The following is a 22171-nucleotide window of genomic DNA, read 5'->3' as shown; positions in this document are numbered from 1 at the left end:
AGGTCTTTTTAGGTTGAGATAACTCTGTGTTCTGTTGATTTGATTTCCAAGCTCCAGCTCTTTCCTTAGATTGGGAAATTCTTGTCCACTATTTGTCTGAAAATGCTTTCTAATTCCTTCTCCTTTTCCTCACCTTCGATAATGTCCATTATTCTTATGTTTCCTCTCCTGATGGTATCAGTTAGTTCTTGTATTTCTCTTTCATTATTTTTCATTCTTTGGTTTCTCTCTTCTTCCTTCTGAATTATTTCTAGATTTCTATCTTCGATATCACTGATCCTTTCCTCCATTTGGCTGACTCTATTTCTCAAGCTTGCTATTTCATTTTTCAACTTTTGTAGTGTGTTCTTCATCTCTAGAAGTTCTATTTGGTTCCTTTTGAGGGTTTCTATCTCCTTGCTCTGCTCATCTAGTTGTCTTTTCAATTCTTGAAATTGGTGATTTGAGTTGTTTTGTATCTCATTAAGTTTTTTCAGAAGTATCATCCTCAATTCTCTGTCATTTAAGTTGCATATTTCCATGTCTGTAAGCTTATTTTCTGGAGATTTTTCTCTTTCTAACTGAAATGCTTAGTCATCTTGGTTGTTCATGGTGTTTAATGAACTATTTCACCACCTGGACATTAAGTTAATGGAAGTGTATTCTGCTGTTTTTCCAGAAAAAAGATTTATTATATAAAGGTCTCTCTTTAGCCTGTTTCAAAGAAGGCACATTTCTTTTGGTTTCCAGTAGGTGGCGTCTAAGCCTCTTGGATCCCTGCTTTATATAAAGTCTTAATAATGCTATTTTAATTTTCTTGTAGATATTTAATCATGCTCGCTACCCTCAGTCTCAGTCCCTGTCAGTGTCAGCGACAGTCCCAGCAGCGTTTGCTCAGATTCCCCTTGGGCTCCATTGTGATCGGTCTCCAAGGGTATGGGGGTCGCTGCTCAGCCTCAGTTTTGCAATCATGGCCAGCAATAATTAGCTGTTGTTCCTCTCCGCTCCTGTCTCACTTCTCTGCTTTCTGCCTTGATGACTGAGTCCTGCAGCCAACCATACACGGGGAGCTCACAGCTATCACAGGCAGGAATGTTCAGGGAACTTGCCGCAGGAACTTGCCGCTCCTTCTCCTCTCCCCGTCCTCCTGCAGGGAGCTCCAGTGACTGCGAGAGGGAGCTTCTTTATTACTCCCAGTCCATCGCCTGACATCTCGGGCTCTGACCTGTGGTACTCTTATGCGCAGATCCCATGCTCAGACGTGCTGGTGTGCAGTTTGGGTGTTTTTTGTTGAGTGTTAGATGTTCCGCTTATTGTTGTTTCAAGAGGAGAGATCTGGTGATATCTCTCACTCTGCCATGTTTCTGATGTCACTCTCTGAACAACTTATATTTGTCTCGACTAACTTCTGTTTACAGAAGTTGTAAACCAATTGAATGCTCCGAGCAGCTTAGATGAAGATCAAGATGACTGCATAAAGCAAGCAAATATGTCTTCAGCTAAATCAGCTAGTTCCTCTGAAGGTCTAAGAGCTCTCTTCAAAAGATTGTTTCTTATATATACAGCCTTCCATAGCTTTAAATTCTGCTTTGGTAAGGATTTTGCTTTGGCACAATATAGTTTTGTTATTAAAAGACCATTTTTTTCCCCATCTTCTTTCCTTCTTGGTCTAATTTTCTTTCATTCCACAAGTATAGCTCCCTTTTCATTTAATATTAATGTAGCACCTACTAGATGTCACACACTGTGCTAGATGCTGGGATAGAACAGACAGGACAGACATGATCTAACTCTCCCAGAGATGCCAGTGCTTCCCTCACTTTCTCAGTTCTACTATCATGAAATAATACATTGCACCGAGAGCATCTTAGAGTCTTACTGTGTGCAGGTTGCTAAGGAAACTGCAGTGACAAGGAAACAGCTTACAGCTCAGGATGGAAGAAATAGGAGAAAGAAGGGCTCTTCTTTGGTCAAAGTGTTTGGAAAGCTAGACTGCAAGGATTCAAGGTAATCTAGATATCATACTAATCACAAAGTATCCTTTATATAAAATTTATAATTAGGTATCAGAAAGTAGCCAGCCATGGTTCAAAAAATGAGCTACATTATTAATCATGAAACTCTTCAGTTAAGCCCACATGATAAATAAGAATAGACATTATCACAACAGATGATTTATAATTGAAATATTTAGACTGGAAACTCAATTATAGGCTTCATCAAAGAGAATCTATTTTATAAAATGTCATTTACTTACAAATGTTCATAAATCAACCTGAATATTTGAAAATAAATGGGCAAATCAGTAAACATAAAATAACTTTCAAAAAATAAGCACTAAATGCTCAAACATGATTTGTAAGGGCAATGACTTTTTTAAAATATAAAATTACACAAAATCATCATATTTTGGGACAGAAAGAATTTAGCTCAATAGTCAGCAGCAGCAAACTCGCTGATTGTGGAGAGCCCAGGAAGACCCCCACTAAGTATAGATTCCTTTGATCTTTGTACCACTGATCATGGAGTGACCTGAAGAAGGCAATTTTCAAGTCATAATTCTCACTGGTAATGCTAAGGGGACCTTGTTTTGATCAGTCCACTAATGTAAGTTTTCTGCTGTTGGACAATTGTAAGAGCAAATAAAATTTTATGTGTCCATAATAAATACAAGTAATCCACTATAATACTTATTTGAATGAAAACACCAAAATAATGCATTAAATTATCACTTAGCATCACATTTAACTTTTACAAAAAGGCTTTATGAAAATGTTTTTGTATGTAATTCAATTACTTAAATAATTGGGGTACTTGAATTAGATGTCACTTATCATGCATTAAAATAAGAAGAAATCATTTTCCCTATTGTAAGAGTATAGAAGCTACATTTCAAAAGAGTAGGAGGAAATGTAATACTTAAAAGTAGAAAGTGTTTTTTTTTTTTCAAATTTGATGTAATTTTAATTTATAATCATTAGTTTTATTAACTAAAGTTAAATTTTATTGATTGTATCACTAACAATATTATTAAAGAAGGGCACACACATACTAACCATTTAGGAAAAAAAATCCATTTTATCAGTAGTAAGACTACATTTGTGATTATATATTTACAGCCTCTAGATCTGGTCCCACAAACAGCCCTTCATAACAACATAGAGTAGTAGCTCAGAGAAAAAACTGTGGAGTTGTCCTTAGAGGATTTGAATCTTGGTTCCACTGTGCAAAACCTACATAACCTCTCTTTGCAGTAGTTTCCTCATCTGTAAAAGGATAAAAGAGTCTCTCCTGTGCAGCACTGATATAAATATTAAACCATTTAATATCTATACAGTGTGTATAGCAGTGCCTGAATCATGGTAAGTCCTCAATGGGTGTTGGTTACATTATTATTGTTAGAGAACTGGGGAGGTGCGGGGAAGAGAGATGCCTGAGAGATGGGGCACAAACAAGATGAGCCCTATGACTGCCCAGGGCACTGCCTTGAGAGAGTTTTCAGATCCCAGAGCAAGAAGGAGAAAAGGAGGCAGAGCCCAGCAGACTCTCTGAGTAGGGGAAACAGAGTCCTGAGTCTGGTAAAAACAAAGCATCTGGAGTCCATAGGCAGAGTGTGAGAGGAGAGAGATGAACAGAGAGAATGCCAGGGATCTGCAACATACCACTCTTGAGCATTCAGCAAAGTATTGATCAGTGTATACAAGTAAAGAAACTCATCACGACTGGGAAAAAGAATTATCTGAAAAGATAAATAGAAAAGAGTACTAACATGCACATAGTGTCTATTCTTATCATTCATAGTAAATATTTCATAACTCACTGTCCATTGTGTGGAGTTTTCAGATGGGTCTTAATTCAGTAGTGGGAATAATTAGCCCTACACTACACACGGTTCTGATGTGGGCTAATAAATGTTAAACTTGAGACTTAAAAAGATCAGTTCCTTCAATTCAATGTATTCTTGAACAAAGCTCAAGCATATAAGAATGCAAATCTATGCAGCATCCAACAAACATAAAAATCAAAATATTTGGCATCTAGTCAAAATTTTTCAAGCATACAAGAAAGTTGGAAATTATAACCCATAATGAGAGAAAAAAATCAATCAAAACTCATACAGAACTGACAGAGATATAATTAACAAAGAAAGTCACTAAGGTAGTTTTTTTTTTAATTCTCATCCATATGTTCAAAAAGTGAACTAGATACTCAAAAGATAGTTTAACAAGTGAAAATTATAATATCCAAAATGAAAAATATACTACATGAGAGTACTGTAAAGTTAAACACTGCAAAAGAAGAAATTAGTGAACTTGAAGGCATAGCAATAGAAATATTCTAAAATGAAACAAAGAGAAAAAGATAATCATTTAAGAAAACAAAACAGGACATCGGTGAGGTATGTGACAAAACGAAAACTAAACATCCTAATATGTGTTTTATCTAATATGTGTAATCGAGTCCCTTAAGAAGAAAAGGGAGTGGTGATTAGAAAAAATATCTGAAAAAACAATGGCTAAAACTTTCTAAATATAAACCCATTGATCCAAATAGTCCAATGAATACCAAACACAAGAAACAGAAGAAAACAAAATCAAAGCACATCAGATACAAATTCCTCAAAATCCTAAAAGCAACTAGATAAAAAAGATATGATATGCTCAGAGAAACATAGGTACAGATGGCTGCAGATTTCTCACTTGAAAGGATGCAAGTTAGAAAACAGCGAACAACATCTCAAAAGTATTGAATAAAAAAAAATGTCACTCTAGAATTCTATACTGAATGAAAATAAATTTCAAAAGTGAGGGTAAAATAATATTTTTCAGACAAATAAAAACTGAGAGAATTTCTTGCTAGCGGAACCATACTACAAGAAATGTTAAGTCTTTGAGGAAGAAGAAAAATGATACATGGAAATACAGATCAGTACAAAGGAATGAAGAACACCAGAATTTACATGAAGATTTCACATACATATTTTAACTTAAAAATCTTAAGCCAAAGTTTTCTCCAGTCTCGTCACTTCTACCTCCAGCCCCATGGCACTGAACTTCTACCAGGGATGGGGAGCAGAGCACATGGAATATTCTATCCAAAAAAAAGGCACTGCCAACAATAGTAATCTCAGTGAGAAGAAGCAAGGGATAGCCAACATTGAAGCCAGCCTGAGATTTCAATATTGGTTAGGCAAACCACTGACAGGGAAGAACCAAACTTAAACTAGCAGTCAGAGAATGCATCTCTGAAGAAGAGACATTGAAACAGAGACCTTAATGATGGGCTATAAATACAGACAGGTGAAAAAATTGGGAAGAAGTATTTCAAGCCAGGTAAACCACTTGTACAAAGGAGAAGAGAATTTGTTGGTATGTTTAGGTATGCATTATGTGATAGAGCTGAGCTAGAGAGAATTGAAATGGTGTAGGGTATGATTTGGAGGTAGCATATTCAAAATCTGGTATTCACTGGATGTGTAGGGACACAGATGTGTCAAAGGTGACTCCTATGTTTCTAATGTAAGTTCCTGATAAATGATGGAATCATTAATCCAGACAAGGAATACTCGAGGAACAGTAAGGTTAGGGGTTGGGTGAGCCAGGTCTAGAAAGAATTTTGGGAGTCATTAAGTTTTATGTACTTGTAAGTGAACAATGTTACTGATAATAGATCACTTCTGTTTTCCTAATACTTGGTCCTATTGTCCATCCTTGAGGTTTTTCAGGTGTCAGGCTTCGAATTCTAGTAACGAATTATAATATTTGAAAATAACACTTTAAATGCATAGATGTTACTTTTATACCTTTAAATTAATTTAGTTATTACAGTATAACCCAACTTTGCTTATTCTGCTGTACTTTATTAGTTGTGTATTAATATGTCTTTCAATATTTACTTTTAGTAAAAGCCTTAGTTGTATTCCTTTAGATGCGATAGTTTGTTCATAACTTTAATTTGGGAGGTGATTAAAAATAAGTCAGTGAGTAATTATGTAATAACTTCAATAGAAATTAAATAAATTAAAATATCATTAAATGAAAATATGAAGCTGTTCTGTTTCACATGATTTTATAGTTAATATTATTTTAATTTTAATATTATTCTACTTAATATCAGATTAACAAACCTAAGGCCAAATTTAGAAGAATTTGTCATTTTTATCCTTAGATCAAAATCTATCTTTTATTTATACTTTGACATAAATTGACAATCAGAAACTACTCTCAAATCTAGCTGGGATACAGAAAATAGACACTTTCTATCATCTGCACTGACTCCTCAGCATCTGGGAAACAGACATTGTGCCTTATTCTTTACTGAGCATGGTGCCTTGCATAGAGTAAAAGTCCTGTAAACACGTATTGAACTAAAAAGTACATTAGTACTTTTTCTAATGTACTTTGACTATTTTCTACTTTTTAGAACTGGAATGGATAACACAGATCAGCATTCTCTCATATGACCAAAGACTATTATTAACTTTCAGGGTTTTTGTTTTTTTTTTAAATCAAGGTGACTACTTCCACCTTTATCTCATGTTCTTCTATTCCCATTAATGCATTTTTCTAAACATAAATCTACTTAGATTGGGACCTGTCCTGAACATAAGGAGGTTCTATATGTAGATGCTTCTCTCAATATTCTACTTAAATGCTTCAAAATACACATTTTTTATTCTTACAGAATGCTAACAGCAGGTTAACTGATATGTGTTGAGGTCATTAAATAAAACATATTTTTTTTCATTTCAATGGTCAATATATATATTTTTAAGTAAACAACATTTTAAAATAGCCAATTAAATGTTCTATTCCCTTCTCTTCTTTCCTCCTTACCCACTTTATTTTCAATGACTGGTTTGGCACAGGACTAGGGTGGATGATTTGACACATGAAGATGACTGATTGATCCCTTCATCAGTGTTGAGCTTTCTGTGCCCATTTATTTCACATTCTTAATAATTCACGCTTCCCTCCCTCCCTCCTTCCCTCCTTTCTTTCTCTACCTCCCGCCTTCTCTCCCTTCCTTCCCTCCTTCCCTCTCTTATTCAAACAATAAACACATTAATAAAGATAAAATTGCATTATAATAGTAGGGCTAGTACAGCACAATATGATGGGAATGAATACCGCAAGCTTTCAAGGGAACATTTGAGAATGGCAGTGAACATGAACATGGGGAGTCAAAGGAAATGGAAGAAAGGACAGAAGAAATTCAAAAGGCAAACAACAATCTCCTTACAGAAACAAAGGTGCATCTGGGGAAAGTGTCTCATGTCTGGGGCCTCAGTGACCTGTCTCAAGAATGTCATTTTGAAATTGATCAGGCAATAAGCAAATGTTATTGAAAACTTAAGAAAGTTTAAGAAAACACAAAGAGAGACCATTTCACGGTGAAATACAAGGCCTAGAACTAGTCTGTAGGGAATGCCAACACTGGATGGAGAGGGCAAGGCAAAGTGGAAAAGAGCAGGGCCATGGAGGGCCTCATGGGGGACACTTTGCTTTGGTGTGCATGTCAACGGGGACCCAAGATGACCCTTACTGTCTCTCCACTCTAGAAATGGGGAAAGAGTCTTTCGGGTAGAAAAATGTATATGCCATGCCAGGAAGCTACAATGTTTAAAGGAAGAGTGAGTATCATTGTAAGTGGGTGCAAAGAAATGAAACTGAAAAGAGAGATTGCATCTAAGAGACAATATATGCCATGATAAGTAATGTGGGCATTTTCTCAATATCAACAGAGCAGTGGAAATACAAATGAAAAAAAAAATTATCACTTTTGTCTACAAACCATATCATATCAAATTACTGTCAAAAATAAAAATGCAAAGTACTATGCTTTAACAATGATTCTTATTAATAATAAAAATGAAGGCAATACAGAATCACTCCTATTAAAGGACATACTTTGTGTTGTTTTACAAATAGTGACTATTGTCTGCCTACATTCTTATGCTAGGAGCCCCTTGTGCCCAACAGTTTACATTTGCTGAATGTAAAATGCACATAGGTCCTAAGATAGCTGTATGGCCAACAGGCCCCTCTTGGGACCAGACACGAAACTTTGATCTTCCTAGTACCAACCTCTAACCCAAGGAACTGGCAAAATATCTCCTTAAGAAGAACATCAAGCTAACGACAAATTCCTATCAAAGAGCTTGTTCTGCTTTGAAGTCAGTAAACCTGAAGTTGTTTCCAGAGTAATGGGAGAAGGGGAAGCTAATTTCATGGAATCAAAGAACAGCTCTAAGTATCAGGTATCCTAGCTGTTGCCACAGTGAGCATGATCAGAGAGCCCAGAAACAAAAGGATGGAAGGAAATGACAAATGAAAAGGGGGAAAAAGGTTGACAGGAATGTAATACCATCTATGCTAAACATTCCATGAAATTATAAACACTAGAGAGCAGAAGCAGGGTTAGGAAAAGAAGTGAAGTGTCATTGGGAAGGGAGATGACAAAGGCTGGACAGGCCCTGGAGTCTGCGATAGGGCTGCTTGGGTGAGCCTCATATTCAGAACCATTCACTGTCTATGGGGTTCCCAAAGTGGATATGGTACCACTGCTATTCAACCACTCACAGCACCCTGCAGTGTCCACACTTTCCCCCACCCATACATTAACAGAGCCCTAAGTTCCTGCTCCACAATTTATGTAGGCCCTCTCTTTCTATAAATATCCTCCTCCCTTCTATCTCACTACTCATGTTCTTCATTTTGAAAATTGGCTGCTGGAAAGGTTCTTTTCCCAATCTAACTGACTGACCACTCTACTCTAAGCTCCATTTTCAAGTTACAATATTTTACATTTGTTTTGAACAATTTTATAATTTCTCATAAAATCTTGACCAAAAAAATGAATAATTTTAAGTGTCTCCTGCATCCAGTACCTAACACAGGTCTTTGCAAATAGCAAGTGTCCAATAAATTCTTACATAACAAGTGAGGGAATAAAATGAATGCCATTAATTTTATGAAGTGCCTACTATAAAGTACTCTGCTAATTCTAGGAATCTGATTCTAAGGCTCAGGTCAGATCCATCTCTAAATTCAACTATAGAATAACTAAAGAATGTTATGAAGGTTTTCCGAAAAAAAAAAAAAAGAAAAAAACCAGTTCTATGTACAGAGATATTCAAAAGGCTAAAAAAGTCAAGTTCAGTTTTTAGATTGCTGTTTAGAACACGTCACCGAGTCATTGATGTCAGTCGGGGAACAAACACCACTTACCATATGCACATCCGTACACTTCCACCCGCATCCCAATCCTGCCCTTAGAGTTCCAGGCTAAGGGGAGAAAGCGCATGAATCGGGCTTCGAAAGGAGGCTGGAGTTTGTAGTGCACCACACTGTCTGCATTTGTGTTTCCTGGAAAACCCTGGGAAAAGGCAAAGAAAGGGATCAATGTGTCTGCAGAATATTATCTTCATGTTATCATCTCCCATGCCAATGAGTAATGTGTGCTTCATTTTCTTAATATGCAAAAGGCTGCCAGCTTTAAGAAACTCTGAAAATGTTTAAGAGGGATGTGACAACCTCTCCTTTGTGCCTGGATTAGTCACCATTATCTAAGTTTTCCTTATTTACAAGGTAGTTTAAATTTCAATAATACTTTAAAAAAGCTATAAACATGCTATCCTCAAAGTCCGCTTTTGGAAAGTTGCTCATCCTCTATACCTTTTTTCGAATATCCAAGCGGTCAAGACACTCTCATACAACCTCCCATTCAGGGCAATTGAACACAATAGTAACTTGCAGGATGTGTAATAAGAATACTAGACCCTATCATTTTAGAGCTAGAAGGGACTTGGGCAGTGTTCTAGTGCTAAACCTGTAACTTATAAATGCAAAACCAAAGTCTAGGCAATAAAACGATTCTCTGGAGGTAGAACAGCTATTATCCAGCACAGCCAGAACTGAGTGCTGGGTCTGTGGATTTCAATCCCAATGTTCTTGGTGTGCTGTTGGGTTGCCCCAAGTCATCAGCATTGGGAGGTGCCTGGGGGAAACACACCAACAGCACCTGCCACAGATAGACGTGTGCTTTCTTAGTCATAGGCAACTGGATTCACACTAAGAGGGGCAGCATGAGAGCAAGGGTTGTGTGGCTCCATTCTCATGGTGTTCTTTGTAATGTAAGTATTAGCATGTAGGGAAACTGCAAAACAGGATGATGTTTCTGTGTATATACATATTGATTGTATATGTTACTAATGATTAAGACTTTTTTTTTTTAAAGTAAGACTTACATATATGTGAGAAAACTTACAAAACACCGCACAAACTCCAACACACAGGGGGTGCATTTATATGCAGCCTGTCTACCTCATCCTACCAAGTCTCCCTTTAACAGTATTTACTAACACGTTCTGTACTTTTACATGAAAAAAAAAATAGGTGAAAAAATTGATGAAAAAATTGTAAGACAAAAAATTTTAACTTCCACTGCCGAAAGCCTTTTTAGAAGGGTTTATGGGTCATTGCCAGAAAGAAAAAGACCATGCAGTCTAAATCACCAGCAGCAGCAGCACTATGTGGAGAAGGCGACATGTTCGCCCTCTTGGAGTTGATGGGCCTTTTTATATATCAAGTAGGGGGAAGAAAGATGCAAGTTATTTTGAAAATAATTACATTAACTATAGATAAGGTGGGCAGAATAAGGCGAAGCAGAAACAATTCTAGGTTAGATGCATAGTCATAAGGAAGAAGTGTTTGTTCCTTTGGGTTGGTTTTGGGCAACACTCTGGAAAGTTTATGTGTAAGAAGCAGAGGCTCCTTGGGGTCAGTGAAGCCTGGCTATTTTCTTTAGATAATCTAGGACATAGCCACCTGGAAGTTAATTCAGTTTCAAAATACACTCAGAAATGCAAGCAGTCTTTTTGTTGTTTTGCCGTCCAGTTGTTGACTGACTAACCCCATCTGGTCTCTTCCTTCCATCCTCCCTCAGATGCAATTGAATTTGAGACATCTCAGAATTTTCTCCTTGTCATGATTTTGGTTACCTTCTTTAAGAGCGAATCCACTGCTTCCTCACCCTTACTGCCTTGCCTCCTTTTATACATTAACCACTGTATATGAATATTCAGGAAGGTTTAGAATAGGTTGGAAGATCACCACATTTCATCTATAAACAAGTCCTTCTATCTCTGCCTCCAAAGTCCCTCCAAACACTGAGCTTCTCTCTCCCTCTGCCTCAGCAAGAACCTGCTGGAGCTCAGAGCAAGTCCTGCAATGGCCTCCTATGAACCAGGACTTCAAATCACTCTTTCTGCTCTGAGCATTTTAGAGTCACAGGACCAAGCTTCAGCCCTTGAAACTTTATATCTCTGTTTAAAATTCTTATTACTGATTCTTCATCAGAATCTTAACCAATTTTCCCAGATAGCCAATGTTATAGTGAAATCATAACATCTAAAAGCATTCTTAACTGTAACAAAGCATCGTAACAGAAAACACTTCCCCATCTAAAGACCTGATCATTTTGTGCTCTGAAAACAAAGAGTAAGGGCCCTCAGGTGTGGTGTATCTCTTTTGATATCTACTGTCAAATGTTAAAACTATCTGAATTCTATCCATTTTTTTGACCCCACCAGTCAAAACATAAAATGTAGTGCTATTTTGGAGAGCTTCACCTTCATGTTTTGTACTCTTTGATCTCACAAAGTTTTATTACCCAGAAGTCAAAGATGTGCACATAACAGTCCCACATTTAGTAGTAATAAAATTAAGGAACAAAAGAGTTGGCCCTTTCTTATACTCACTTGCACCAGAAAGACAAACTAACCTGCCTGCCATGCAGTTAATACTGACAGCCAGATATAATTATGAAACACAGGAGCAAAGGTCTTGTTAGTTCATCCAAGAATGATACCTTCCCTATTATTTAGCTTTATGAAACTCTGGGCCAGGCTTAACAACCAAACCAAACTAGTTAACAGTTTTTTTAAACCACGATGACCAGGGAGTCCTCCTTGGTATAAATAGATGAAACTATGAACTTAGAAAACCCAAATGAAATGAGAGGGCAAGTCTCAGGTGTTGCAATACTTCTTGGCTAGTGAATGAAATTACAACTTGGAGGCACGCCATCATTTCTCTTTTGTTCAATGAAAATGTAATCTTTGCCCTAGAGTCTCCTTTTTTCAAGAGTTAACAATTGTTATACAAGATGGAGTAAACTCTTTTCATTGTCTCCATGCTCCAAAGGGGAAGTTATGAATGCCCACACCAGTCTTTATACTGGGACCCAGGCCGATGCGAGTAGAAGCAGGATTTTCCCAGCTCCACCATTTCCCAGCTTGTGGTCTTATGCTGGTATCATCTGCTGTAAGCCACAGTTCCTTCACCTACAAAATCAGTTTGGTAAAACCTACCTGTAAAGGTAGGAGTAGTAATCACATGAGATAATGTCTGAAAAGTAATATGTCCACAGTCCACCTGGAGGTAAATGCTCCAAGGGGTGACTATGGTTGATATTTCAGTTATTGTCAGAGTGTTTGGCAGAAACAGTTCATCCATTAGACTTTGCATCCCATTATTTACATTTTTTCTCAGGTTCAATGTCCAAGACATCCAGATAAAGAGCCAAGAGAGGAATATCGGTTGCTACATTAATTGCAATCCCAACACTATAATTTAATTTAAGAAGTAAAGTTGATATTCATTTTAGTGTAGCTGACAAAAATTTTAAACTTCAGCATTAATTATATAATGAAATTATTTCCTAGGAATGATATTTAATTTATTTTATTTTTCTTATACGTTATTACTTTCTGAAATACTTTGCTTATTGAATATAAACTTTGAAAACTGTACTTGAGATTGTTGTAATGTCAATGACATATAGCAAAAGGAATTTTTGGATTTGTTTTAATGAAATTTAGACAGAATACTATTTAAGAAATATTTCAAATGAGAATAATCTATGTTAATAGTCTATAGAGATTAAGAACATGCTCTTTACAGCTTCCGAGATCTGCATACAAGATGAAACATTCATTATACATGACTCTAATTATATTAAATACTTGGAATTATGCATGTATGTATATGCACGTGCACACTTGTGTGATTATCTTAATTCATTGTAATTATAAGGAAATACATTATTTTTGTCCTATAAAAAACTATCGATAGTTCTTTTGGATACAGATAAATGATACATTTCTTTAAAGACACAGAAATAAAACAAGTTCAGTTCAGGACAGATCTCTATTTGCATGTCACTCACATTTGGAGTTTATTACTAAAATGATCTCATATTTTTTTACTAAGCTAATTTTTTTTTAAAGTGTGATATAATCTATTATTTAAATTATATAATTTTGCTTCAGTGTTTCCAGAACAGACATGACTGCACAGGCCATGCATAGAATTTCAGCAACAAAGGCTTGTTCTTGCCTTGTTCTAACAAGTAAGAAATGGGGATCCACAGGAATGGAAGAAACATCCGTCCTCCACAGAAGCACAGCCCTTAGCAGTTCCTCAGAGGCTCTGGTCCAGGTTCAGAGTTTCTGTAGTGGACACAGCAGTCCTGTTCAGAGTAAACCTTCAAGAACCACCTTTGGTCAAATCTTTCTCCATTGTGTTACTTGTATGACCTAAGGGAAGGCTGCATTTTCATGTATAAAGTAGGAACAGGAATATCTATCGTACAATTGTGATAAGTTAGTGTTAAGGAATTTTATAGGATTATAATCTAATCATTTTCTTTACAGTGTCCTTCCGTTAACTATCATAGAATTAAAATACAAACGAATAAAACTTTCCCACCATTGAGTACCATAAACAGTTCAGTTTCATGTAGACTCAATATTCAATAACTTTAAGGACATCAAAATTGAATATTTTATCCAGTATCAAGAACAAACATAGTTTGATAAAGTTTTCAGTTTTCATAAATGTGCTATTTACATGTGAAAGTGACTGGAGACTGTGGCTCGGGGTCTACTCAGATGTTATAAATGTGTTTTAAAAATAATTTAGGAGTTGATGACATTGCTAAAAAGCTGCCAACTCCCCATTTAGTTTCTTTAGCAGTCACATCATTAGGATCTAAACAACCATGGGAAAGGGTCAGTATGGGCTCACGCAGAGCTATGGTCTCTGGTATAATGTGAGTCATCACAAGTCTGTGTTAAAGTGGACAAATGACCTTGAAGATGCCTATTATAAATTTGTCATATTAGGTTTAAAACATTTGTCTTTATTTATTTTTAATTCTTTAATGTCACCAATATTTGAGCCCTTTTACCACATTTACCTTCCTTTTCCCCTCTGCCCCGCTATCCTCTGGTAACCACTAGTCTATTGTCCATGTCCATGAATCTCTGGTTATTTGTCCTATTCGTTTGTTGCTTTTAGGTTTATATCCCACATATAAGTGATATCATGTGATTTTCAACTATTTCTGTATGGTTTATTTCGCTTAGCCCAATTATCTCAAGATCCATCCAGGTTGTCGCAAATGGCAGTATTTCATCTCTTCTTATGGCTGAGTAATATTCCATTGTATATATGTACCACAGCTTCTTTAGCCAATCATCTATCGTAGGACACTTTGGTTGTTTCCATGTCCTGGTCACTGTAAATAATGCTTCTAAGAACATTGGTGTGCAAATATCTTTTTGGATAAGAGTTTTCAAGTCTTTGGGATAAATACCCAGCAGAGGAATTGCTGGATCATATGGTAGATCAATTCTTAGTTTTTTGAGGAACCTCTATACTATTTTCCACAGTTGCTGTACCACTTTGCACCATCAGTGCATGAAGGTTCCTTTTCCTCTGTATCTTCTCTAACACTTATTATTACTTGTCCTGTTGATTACATCTAGTCTAACAGGTGTGAGATGGTCTCTCATTGTGGTTTTGATATGCATTTTCCCAATAGATAACTAGGTTGAGCATCTATTCATATGTTTGTTGGCCATTTGAATGTCCTCTAGGGAGAAGTGTCTCTTCAGGTCCTCTGCACATTTTTAATTGGATCATTATGTTTCTTTGTTGTTATTGAGTTGTATGAGTTCTTTATATATTTTGGACATTAGGCCTTTATGGGAGGCCTAATGTTAATGATTTCTTTTGCTGTGCAGAAGTTTTTTAGTTTAAAGTAGCGCCAATCATTTATTTTTGCTCTTAATTCTCTTGCCTTTGAGGTCAAATTCATAAAATCCTCTTTAAGTCCAAGATCCATTAATTCAGTTCCTATGATTTTTTCTATGAAATTTATTGTTTCAGGTCTTATATTCAGGTCTTTAATCCATTTTGAATTAATTTTGGTGTGTGGTCCAAAATAGACAACAGTCCAGTTTCATGCTTTGGCAGATGGCTTTCCAGTTTTCCCAGCACCATTTATTGAAGAGGCTTTCTTTTCTCCACTGTATGCTTCCGGCTATTTTGTCAAAAATCATCTGCCCATATACACATGGGTTTATTCCTGGACTCTCGATTCTGTTCCACTGGTCTGTGTGTCTGTTTTTTTGCAATATCATGTCGTTTTGATAACTTTTGTTTTGTAATATAATTTGACGTCAGGCAGAATAATGCCTCCAGACTCATTCTTTTTTTTTCTCAGGATGGCTTTGACAATTCAGGGTCTTTTGTGCTTCCATACAAATCTGATGAGTTTTTGTTCTATTTATTTAAAAAATGCCGATGGGATTTTGATGGGGATAGAATTAAATCTGTATAATGCTTTAGGTAATATGGTCATTTAACTATGTTCATTTTTCCAATCCAAGAACAAGAATATTTTTCCATTTCTTTGTATCTGTTAAATTTCTTTATAGGTTCTTATATTATTTTCATTATATAGGTCCTTCACATTAAGAATGTTTTGTTAGATTTTATTCCTGTGTATTTGATTCTATTTGTTACAATAGCAAAGAAATTATTTTTCCACTTCTTTTCCGATTTCATTATTAGAGTATAGGAACGCTTACTGGTTTTGATCATTGATTTTGTATCCAGAGACGTTGTATTTGCTTATTGTTTTGAGTAGTGTAGTGTTCACTTTGTGGAGACTTCAGGGTTTTCACAGGAGAATCATGTCATCCACAAGTCAGTGATAGTTTGACTTCTTGGTTTCATTTGATGCCTTTATATCTTTCTCTTGCCTTTGATTGATTTCACTAGGACCTATTAAATGTTATATTGAATAAGAGTGGTGATACAGTGGACAGTCTTGTCTTGTTCTTTGATCTTAGAGGGAAGGTTTTTAATAGTTTTTCACTCATTAAATAAAATGTTGTCTGAGGTTTTGTTTAATATCTGACTTTATTATGTTCAGGTACTTTCCTTCTATACCCCATTTTATTGTTAATCATTTTGATCATAAATGGATGCTGCATCTTCTCAAGGCTTTTTTCTGCATCTATTACTGTGATTATATGATTCTTATTTCTTAAATTTGTTTTATGGTGTAATTACATTAACCACCTATGTGATGTTAAACTATTACCTAAAGTGCCTCTGAGATGAAGCTCCATTTTGTGGTTTACAATCTTTTAATATGCTGCCGTATTCAGTTTTATAGTATCCTTGTTTTAGGATTTTGGCATCTGTGTTCATGAGAAATATTGGTCTGTAGTTGTGTATGTGTGTGTGTGTGTGTGTGTGTGTGTGTGTGTGTATTTATCTTTACCAGGTTTTGGTATTAAGGTAATATTGGCCTCATAAAATGAGTTCAGAAGTATTTCTTCCTCTTTGATTTTTTGGAAGAGTTTGAGAAGAATAGGTATTAAATCTTCATTGAATGTTTGGTAGAATTCACTGGTCAAGCAATCTGGTCCTGGACTTTTACTTTTTGGTAGGTTTTCGATGATTGTTTCAATTTCTATACTGCTGATTGGTGTTAAGATTTTCCAGTTCTTCTTGATTCAGTGTAAGAAGGTTGTATTTTTGTAAGTACTGGTCCATTTCTTCCAGGTTATTAAATTTGGTGTTATATACTTTTCATATTATTCTTGTATGATCCTTTGTATTTCTGTGATGTCAGTCATAATATCCCGTCTTTCATCCCTGATTTTATTTGTGTGCTTTCTCTTTTTTCTTTAGTAAGTCTAGCCAGGGGTTTTTCAATTTTATTAAAATTCTCAAAGAACCATCTCTTTGTTACATTTATTTTTTCTATTTTTTTGTTTGTTTATTTTCAATTTCATTTAATTCTGCTCTAATTTTGATTATTTCTTTCTTTCTGCTGACTTTAGGCTTCATTTGTTCTTCTTTTTCAAGTTTTTAAGATGAAGTGTTATGTTGTTTATTTGGTTTCATTCTTGTTTTTTGAGATAAGCCTGTAGTGATATGAACTTTCCTGTATTACTGCTTTTGCCATGTCCCAAAAGTTTTGATATGTTGTACTATCATTATCATCCATTTCTGTGTATCCCTTGATATCTCTTTTTATTTCTTCTCTGAGTCAGTCATTCTTCAGTAGTATATTGTTTAATCTCCATGTATTTGTGGTTCTTCCTGCTTTCTTTATACAGTTTATACAGTTTATCTCCAGCTTCAAAGCATTATGATCAGAGATTATGGTTGGTATGATTTCAACCCTCTTGTATTTGTTGAGGCTACTCTGTGTCCAATAATGTGGTTAATCCTTGAGTATGTTCCATGTGCACTAGAGAAGATGTATCATCATCTATTTTGGGATGAAAAGTTCTGTAAATGTCAATTATGTCCAGTTGGTCTAAGGTGTCATTAAGGATGTTATTTCTTTATTGATTTTTTGTTTGGATGATCTGTCCATATCCAACAGTGGAGTATTTAGGTCCCTATTACGATCGTGTTTTGGTCTGTTTCTCCCTTTAGTTCCGTTAATAATTGCTTTCTATATTTTGTGGCTTCCTGATTAGGAGCCTAGATATTCATAAGAGTTATGTCTTCTTGGTGCATGATTCCTTTTATCATTATGAAGTGTCCCTCAGGATCTTTCTTTACCTTTTTTACTTTGAAGTTTATTTTGTCTGATATTAGTACTGACGCCCACTTTTCTCTGAATGCCATTTGGTTGAAATATTATTTTCTACCCTTTCACTTTGAGTCTATATTTTTCTTCGGAGCTGAGATGTGTCTCCTGGAGGGAGCATATGGTTGGGTTTTGTTTTTTGATCGATTCAGTCCATTTACATGTAGGGTGATTATTGAAATATGAGTTATTCATACAATATGTTTTGCTTTCTGGTAGCTCGGTATTTCCATTGCTTCCTTGTCCTTGCATGTCTATTTGGTGGGGGGGGGTGGCTGTAGGTTTTTCCTCTGTTCCTTCTTGTTTTATGTTGTATATTTCAGTTCTGAATCTTTGGTGTGTGGTTACCATTATAAATATGTAGAGGGTAGTTATATATATAATATATATATAGATAGATAGATAGATAGATAGATAGATAGCAAACATTACCGAAACTGTCCATTTTCTTCTGCGTGTACCTTATCTCTATTCCCTTTTGTTAATTTGGATCTTCGACTTTTCCCTTTTTCTGACATTGTTGTCTCAGTTTGTACCTATGTATGCTGAATGTTCATTACTATCTTGCTGTAATAAATCTCTCCTTATGGTTTAAGCTTATTATGCTCTGTTCTTAGTAAGGATTGCACTCTTCCGCTTCCATCTGCCTGCTAATTGCCTTACACATAGTTATGTAATTTTTTTGGTCATTTTGTTTTAGGTGAGGTGACCCCTATCAGTATTTCCTGTAGTGCAGGCCTCATAGTGGAGAATTCCCTCAATTTTTCTATGTCTGGAAAGGTTTTATTTCTTATTCATATCTAAAGGAGAGCTTTGCTAGATACATTATTCTTGGTTAGTAGTTCCTTTCATGAAATAGTTTGAATATTTGATTCCACTCCCTCTGGCTTGTAAGGTTTGTGCTGAGTATTCTGTCGATAATCTAATGGGTTTATCTTTATAGATTCCCATGTTCTTTTCCCTGGATGCCCTGAGAATTCTGTCTTTTTCTTTGATTTTTGGTAATTTTAATATAATGTGTCTTGGCGACGGCCTTTTTGGGTGGAAGTAATTGGGTGTTCTGTTGACTTCTTGAATTTCAAGCTCCAGCTCATTCCATAGATTTGAGAAATTTTTATCAACTGTCTGAAAATGCTTTCCAATCCCTGCTCCTTTTCCTCCCCTTCGAGAATACTCATTATTCTTATGTTTCTTCTCCTGTTGGTATTAGCTAGTTCTTGTATTTCTCTTTCATTATTTTTCATTCTTTGATTTCTCTCTTCTTCTTCCTACTTTATTTTTAGATTTCTGTCTTCAGTATCACTAATCCTTTCCTCCATTTGGTTGACTCTATTTCCCAAAGCTCGCTATTTCATTTTTCAACTCTTGCAGTGTGTTCTTCATCTCCAGAAGATCTATTCTGTTTTTTTTTTTTTTTGAGGGTTTCGATCTCCTTGCTCTGCTCATCTAGTAGTTTTTTTAATTCCTGACATTGTTGATATGAATTGTTTTAGATCTCATTGAGTTTTTTTAGCAGTACCATTCTGAATTCTCTGTCATTTAAGTTGCATATGTCTATGTCTTTAAGCATCCTTCATAGAGATTTTTCTCTTTCTTTCTGAGATGCCTTGTCACCTTGGTTGTTCATGGTGTTTAATGGATTATTTATCTGACTAGGAATTAATGGTAGTGTATTTTGCTTTATATCCAGAAACAAGTTTTATTATATGAAGGTTTCTCTTTAGCCTGTTGCAAAGAAGGCATTTATCTTTTGGTTTCCAGTAGGTGTGTCTCAGCCTCTTGGATCCCTGCTTTACATAAAGTTGTAATAATTATTTTTTTCTCTTGTAGATATTCAATCACAAACAAGATGGGGCTCATCTTGTTTGTGCCCCATCTCTCAGGCATCTCTCTTCCCCCCACCTCCCCAGTTCTCTAACAATAATAATGTAACCAACACCCATTGAGGACTTACCATGATTCAGGCACTGCTATACACACTGTATAGATATTAAATGGTTTAATATTTATATCAGTTCCTGTCATTGTTAGTGACAGTTTCGGTAATGTTTGCTCAGATTTCCCTGGGGCTCCGCAGTGTTTGGTCTTAGAGGATATGGGGGGAGAGGCTCTCTGGGTTTGGTGATGGAGGTTGTGGCTCAGCCTAGCGTTTTGCAACCACTGCTAGTAATAATGAAATGTTGTTTCTCTGCCATCCCTGCTTCTCTACTTTCTGCCCTGATGACTGGGCCCTGCCACCGGCCACGTGGAGCTCACAGATTTCCCAGGCAGTGATGTTCAGGGAATCTGCTGCACCTTCTCCCCACCCCCTCCTCCTGAGAGAGGTAGCATCTTTGTTTCTCCCAGTCTACTGCCTGACTCCTGGAGTTCTGACCTATGGTAGCTCTTATGTGCAGATCTCACATTCAAATGTGCTGCTGTGCAGTTTGGGTGTTTTTTTTTGTTGTTGTTGAGTTTTAGATTTTCAGCTTATTGCTGTTTCAAGGGGAGAGATCCGAGGATGTTTCTCACTCTGCCATGTTTCTGACGTCACTCCAAAATATCTCTGCCCTTAGAAAGACTTTTAGATCAATACTTTATTTCAAAATATGAGTGACACTGCTGACAGAAACAGGTCTCAATTATTTTAAAGCTAGATATTAAATCTCAATGCCACTATGAAATCAGGGATTCACAATTTAAACACACCGTTAACTGTGTTTTCACATCTCTGAGGTAAGAGGTAGGATGTTGCTGGGATTCAGGGACTGCAAAGGAATCCTCAAGATCTAATTCTGGCTCTTTTTTATTTTTCTGGACATTTATCTCACCAATTCTCAGCTTCTTCAAGAGTATTGTAGGAATATTAATAATTATTACTGTTTTAAAAATAATACTTTGTCTGTTATTTCCAGAGGGTTACAGACCATGAAAAAGTATACTAAAAATATTTTCTATAATTAGACCATGTAAAAAGCTATACTCAGTAGTTTAAAGCAAATGCTCTTGTTACAAATTATTTTTAATATTTTCTTGAACTGCAAAATACTATATCATTTATATATAAAATAAAGAAAGTATCTTCCTTTTACTTTAGTTTTATTGAGTGAACTGGAAATTCAGTAACATGAATTGTGATGCCAAATGTCTGACCACGAGTGTCACTAAGCCCATAAGATCTTAGTTTTATGCAGATAGGGGTGCTTTGTGCTAGGTGGACTCTAAAGTTTTCACTTGTGCAGATAAGTTTACTTCGAGATGTTTTAGAAAGCAAAAGAACAAACTCTACTTTTGCTTGATTAAAATCAGTAAACATTTACCTGCAGTGCATGTAAAGGTTTGCTTTCCAGGGATTCATAGAATATATTCCACTATGAACATCTAATGCGGTAGTCAATGTGTTGGGGAAAATATGTACTTAATAAGTATTTCCATTTTGGGTTTATGGCCTCTTAGTGGAAGCACATCAGAGTCCAAACAGTGACTGTGCAGAGATAGAGACTCGCATCTGCGTGTGTCCTACCACCTTCTCCTACAGCCAGAGAGAAACTGCCACATGGTGGAGCATAGCTATACCACAAAGGAACCCACTTCCAGGCCCTGTAATAATCCAAAACCCAGGGCCAACATGGATACAGAAAACAGGGTCCTGAGTGCTGTACTTAATCAACATGCTTTTGTTATCTGTGTTGCTTCCAGAACTACAATGTAAGAATAATAGAAATGTTACTAAAATAAAGTATTTTTAAAGCACATTATTAAGTTTAGGTTTTTACTGCTTACTTTCACCTCTTTCTTGAAATATTAATCTAGAATGGAAGACATTTCCCTTCTTTACAGTGTCCACCTGTTCATATTTCTCAACACTCTTCTTTCTCAATCGTCCTAAATGGTCAGGAGGAATATACTTTATAAGACATTTGGAAACATAATTTTTGCTGGCAAAAAGGTCGAAAATAGAGAGAAGGTATAGCACTATCTCATTAGCTTCCCGTAATGTTAAAAATAGTAATAAATAAAATAGGTGATTTGTATAAAATTTAGGAAGATTTCTCATTGAGAAGTGCTATAACTTGAAGTGATACTTGTATGTGTTTAGTTCAACATTGAAATAATTCAAAAAGTAAGGAATTCATTTAATTACTGTTATGAACTGAATTTTGCATAGCCTGTTCCAATTCATATGTTGAAGCCCTAACCTTCAGTACCTCAGAATGTCACTGTAATTGAAAAAAGGATCTTTAAA

The 22171-nt window shown here is 35.8% G+C and overlaps 1 protein-coding gene across 1 annotated transcript in view; it reads right to left on the bottom strand.

The window, feature by feature from the left end:
- Positions 1 to 22171, bottom strand: part of LOC120597864 (contactin-associated protein-like 3) — a 194060-nt gene that overhangs the window by 97805 nt on the left and 74084 nt on the right. Inside the window, exon 4 of the mRNA XM_039856539.1 lies at positions 9210 to 9357. Coding sequence (XP_039712473.1) covers positions 9210 to 9357 — 148 coding nt within the window. The remainder of the gene's footprint in view (positions 1 to 9209; positions 9358 to 22171) is intronic.

This window comes from Pteropus medius, unplaced genomic scaffold (genome assembly GCF_902729225.1).
Source record: "Pteropus medius unplaced genomic scaffold, Ma_sr-lr_union100, whole genome shotgun sequence".
Lineage (NCBI taxonomy): Eukaryota > Metazoa > Chordata > Mammalia > Chiroptera > Pteropodidae > Pteropus > Pteropus medius.
Note: the sequence above shows the minus strand (reverse complement) of the source record. Positions and strands in the feature narration are given on the sequence as shown.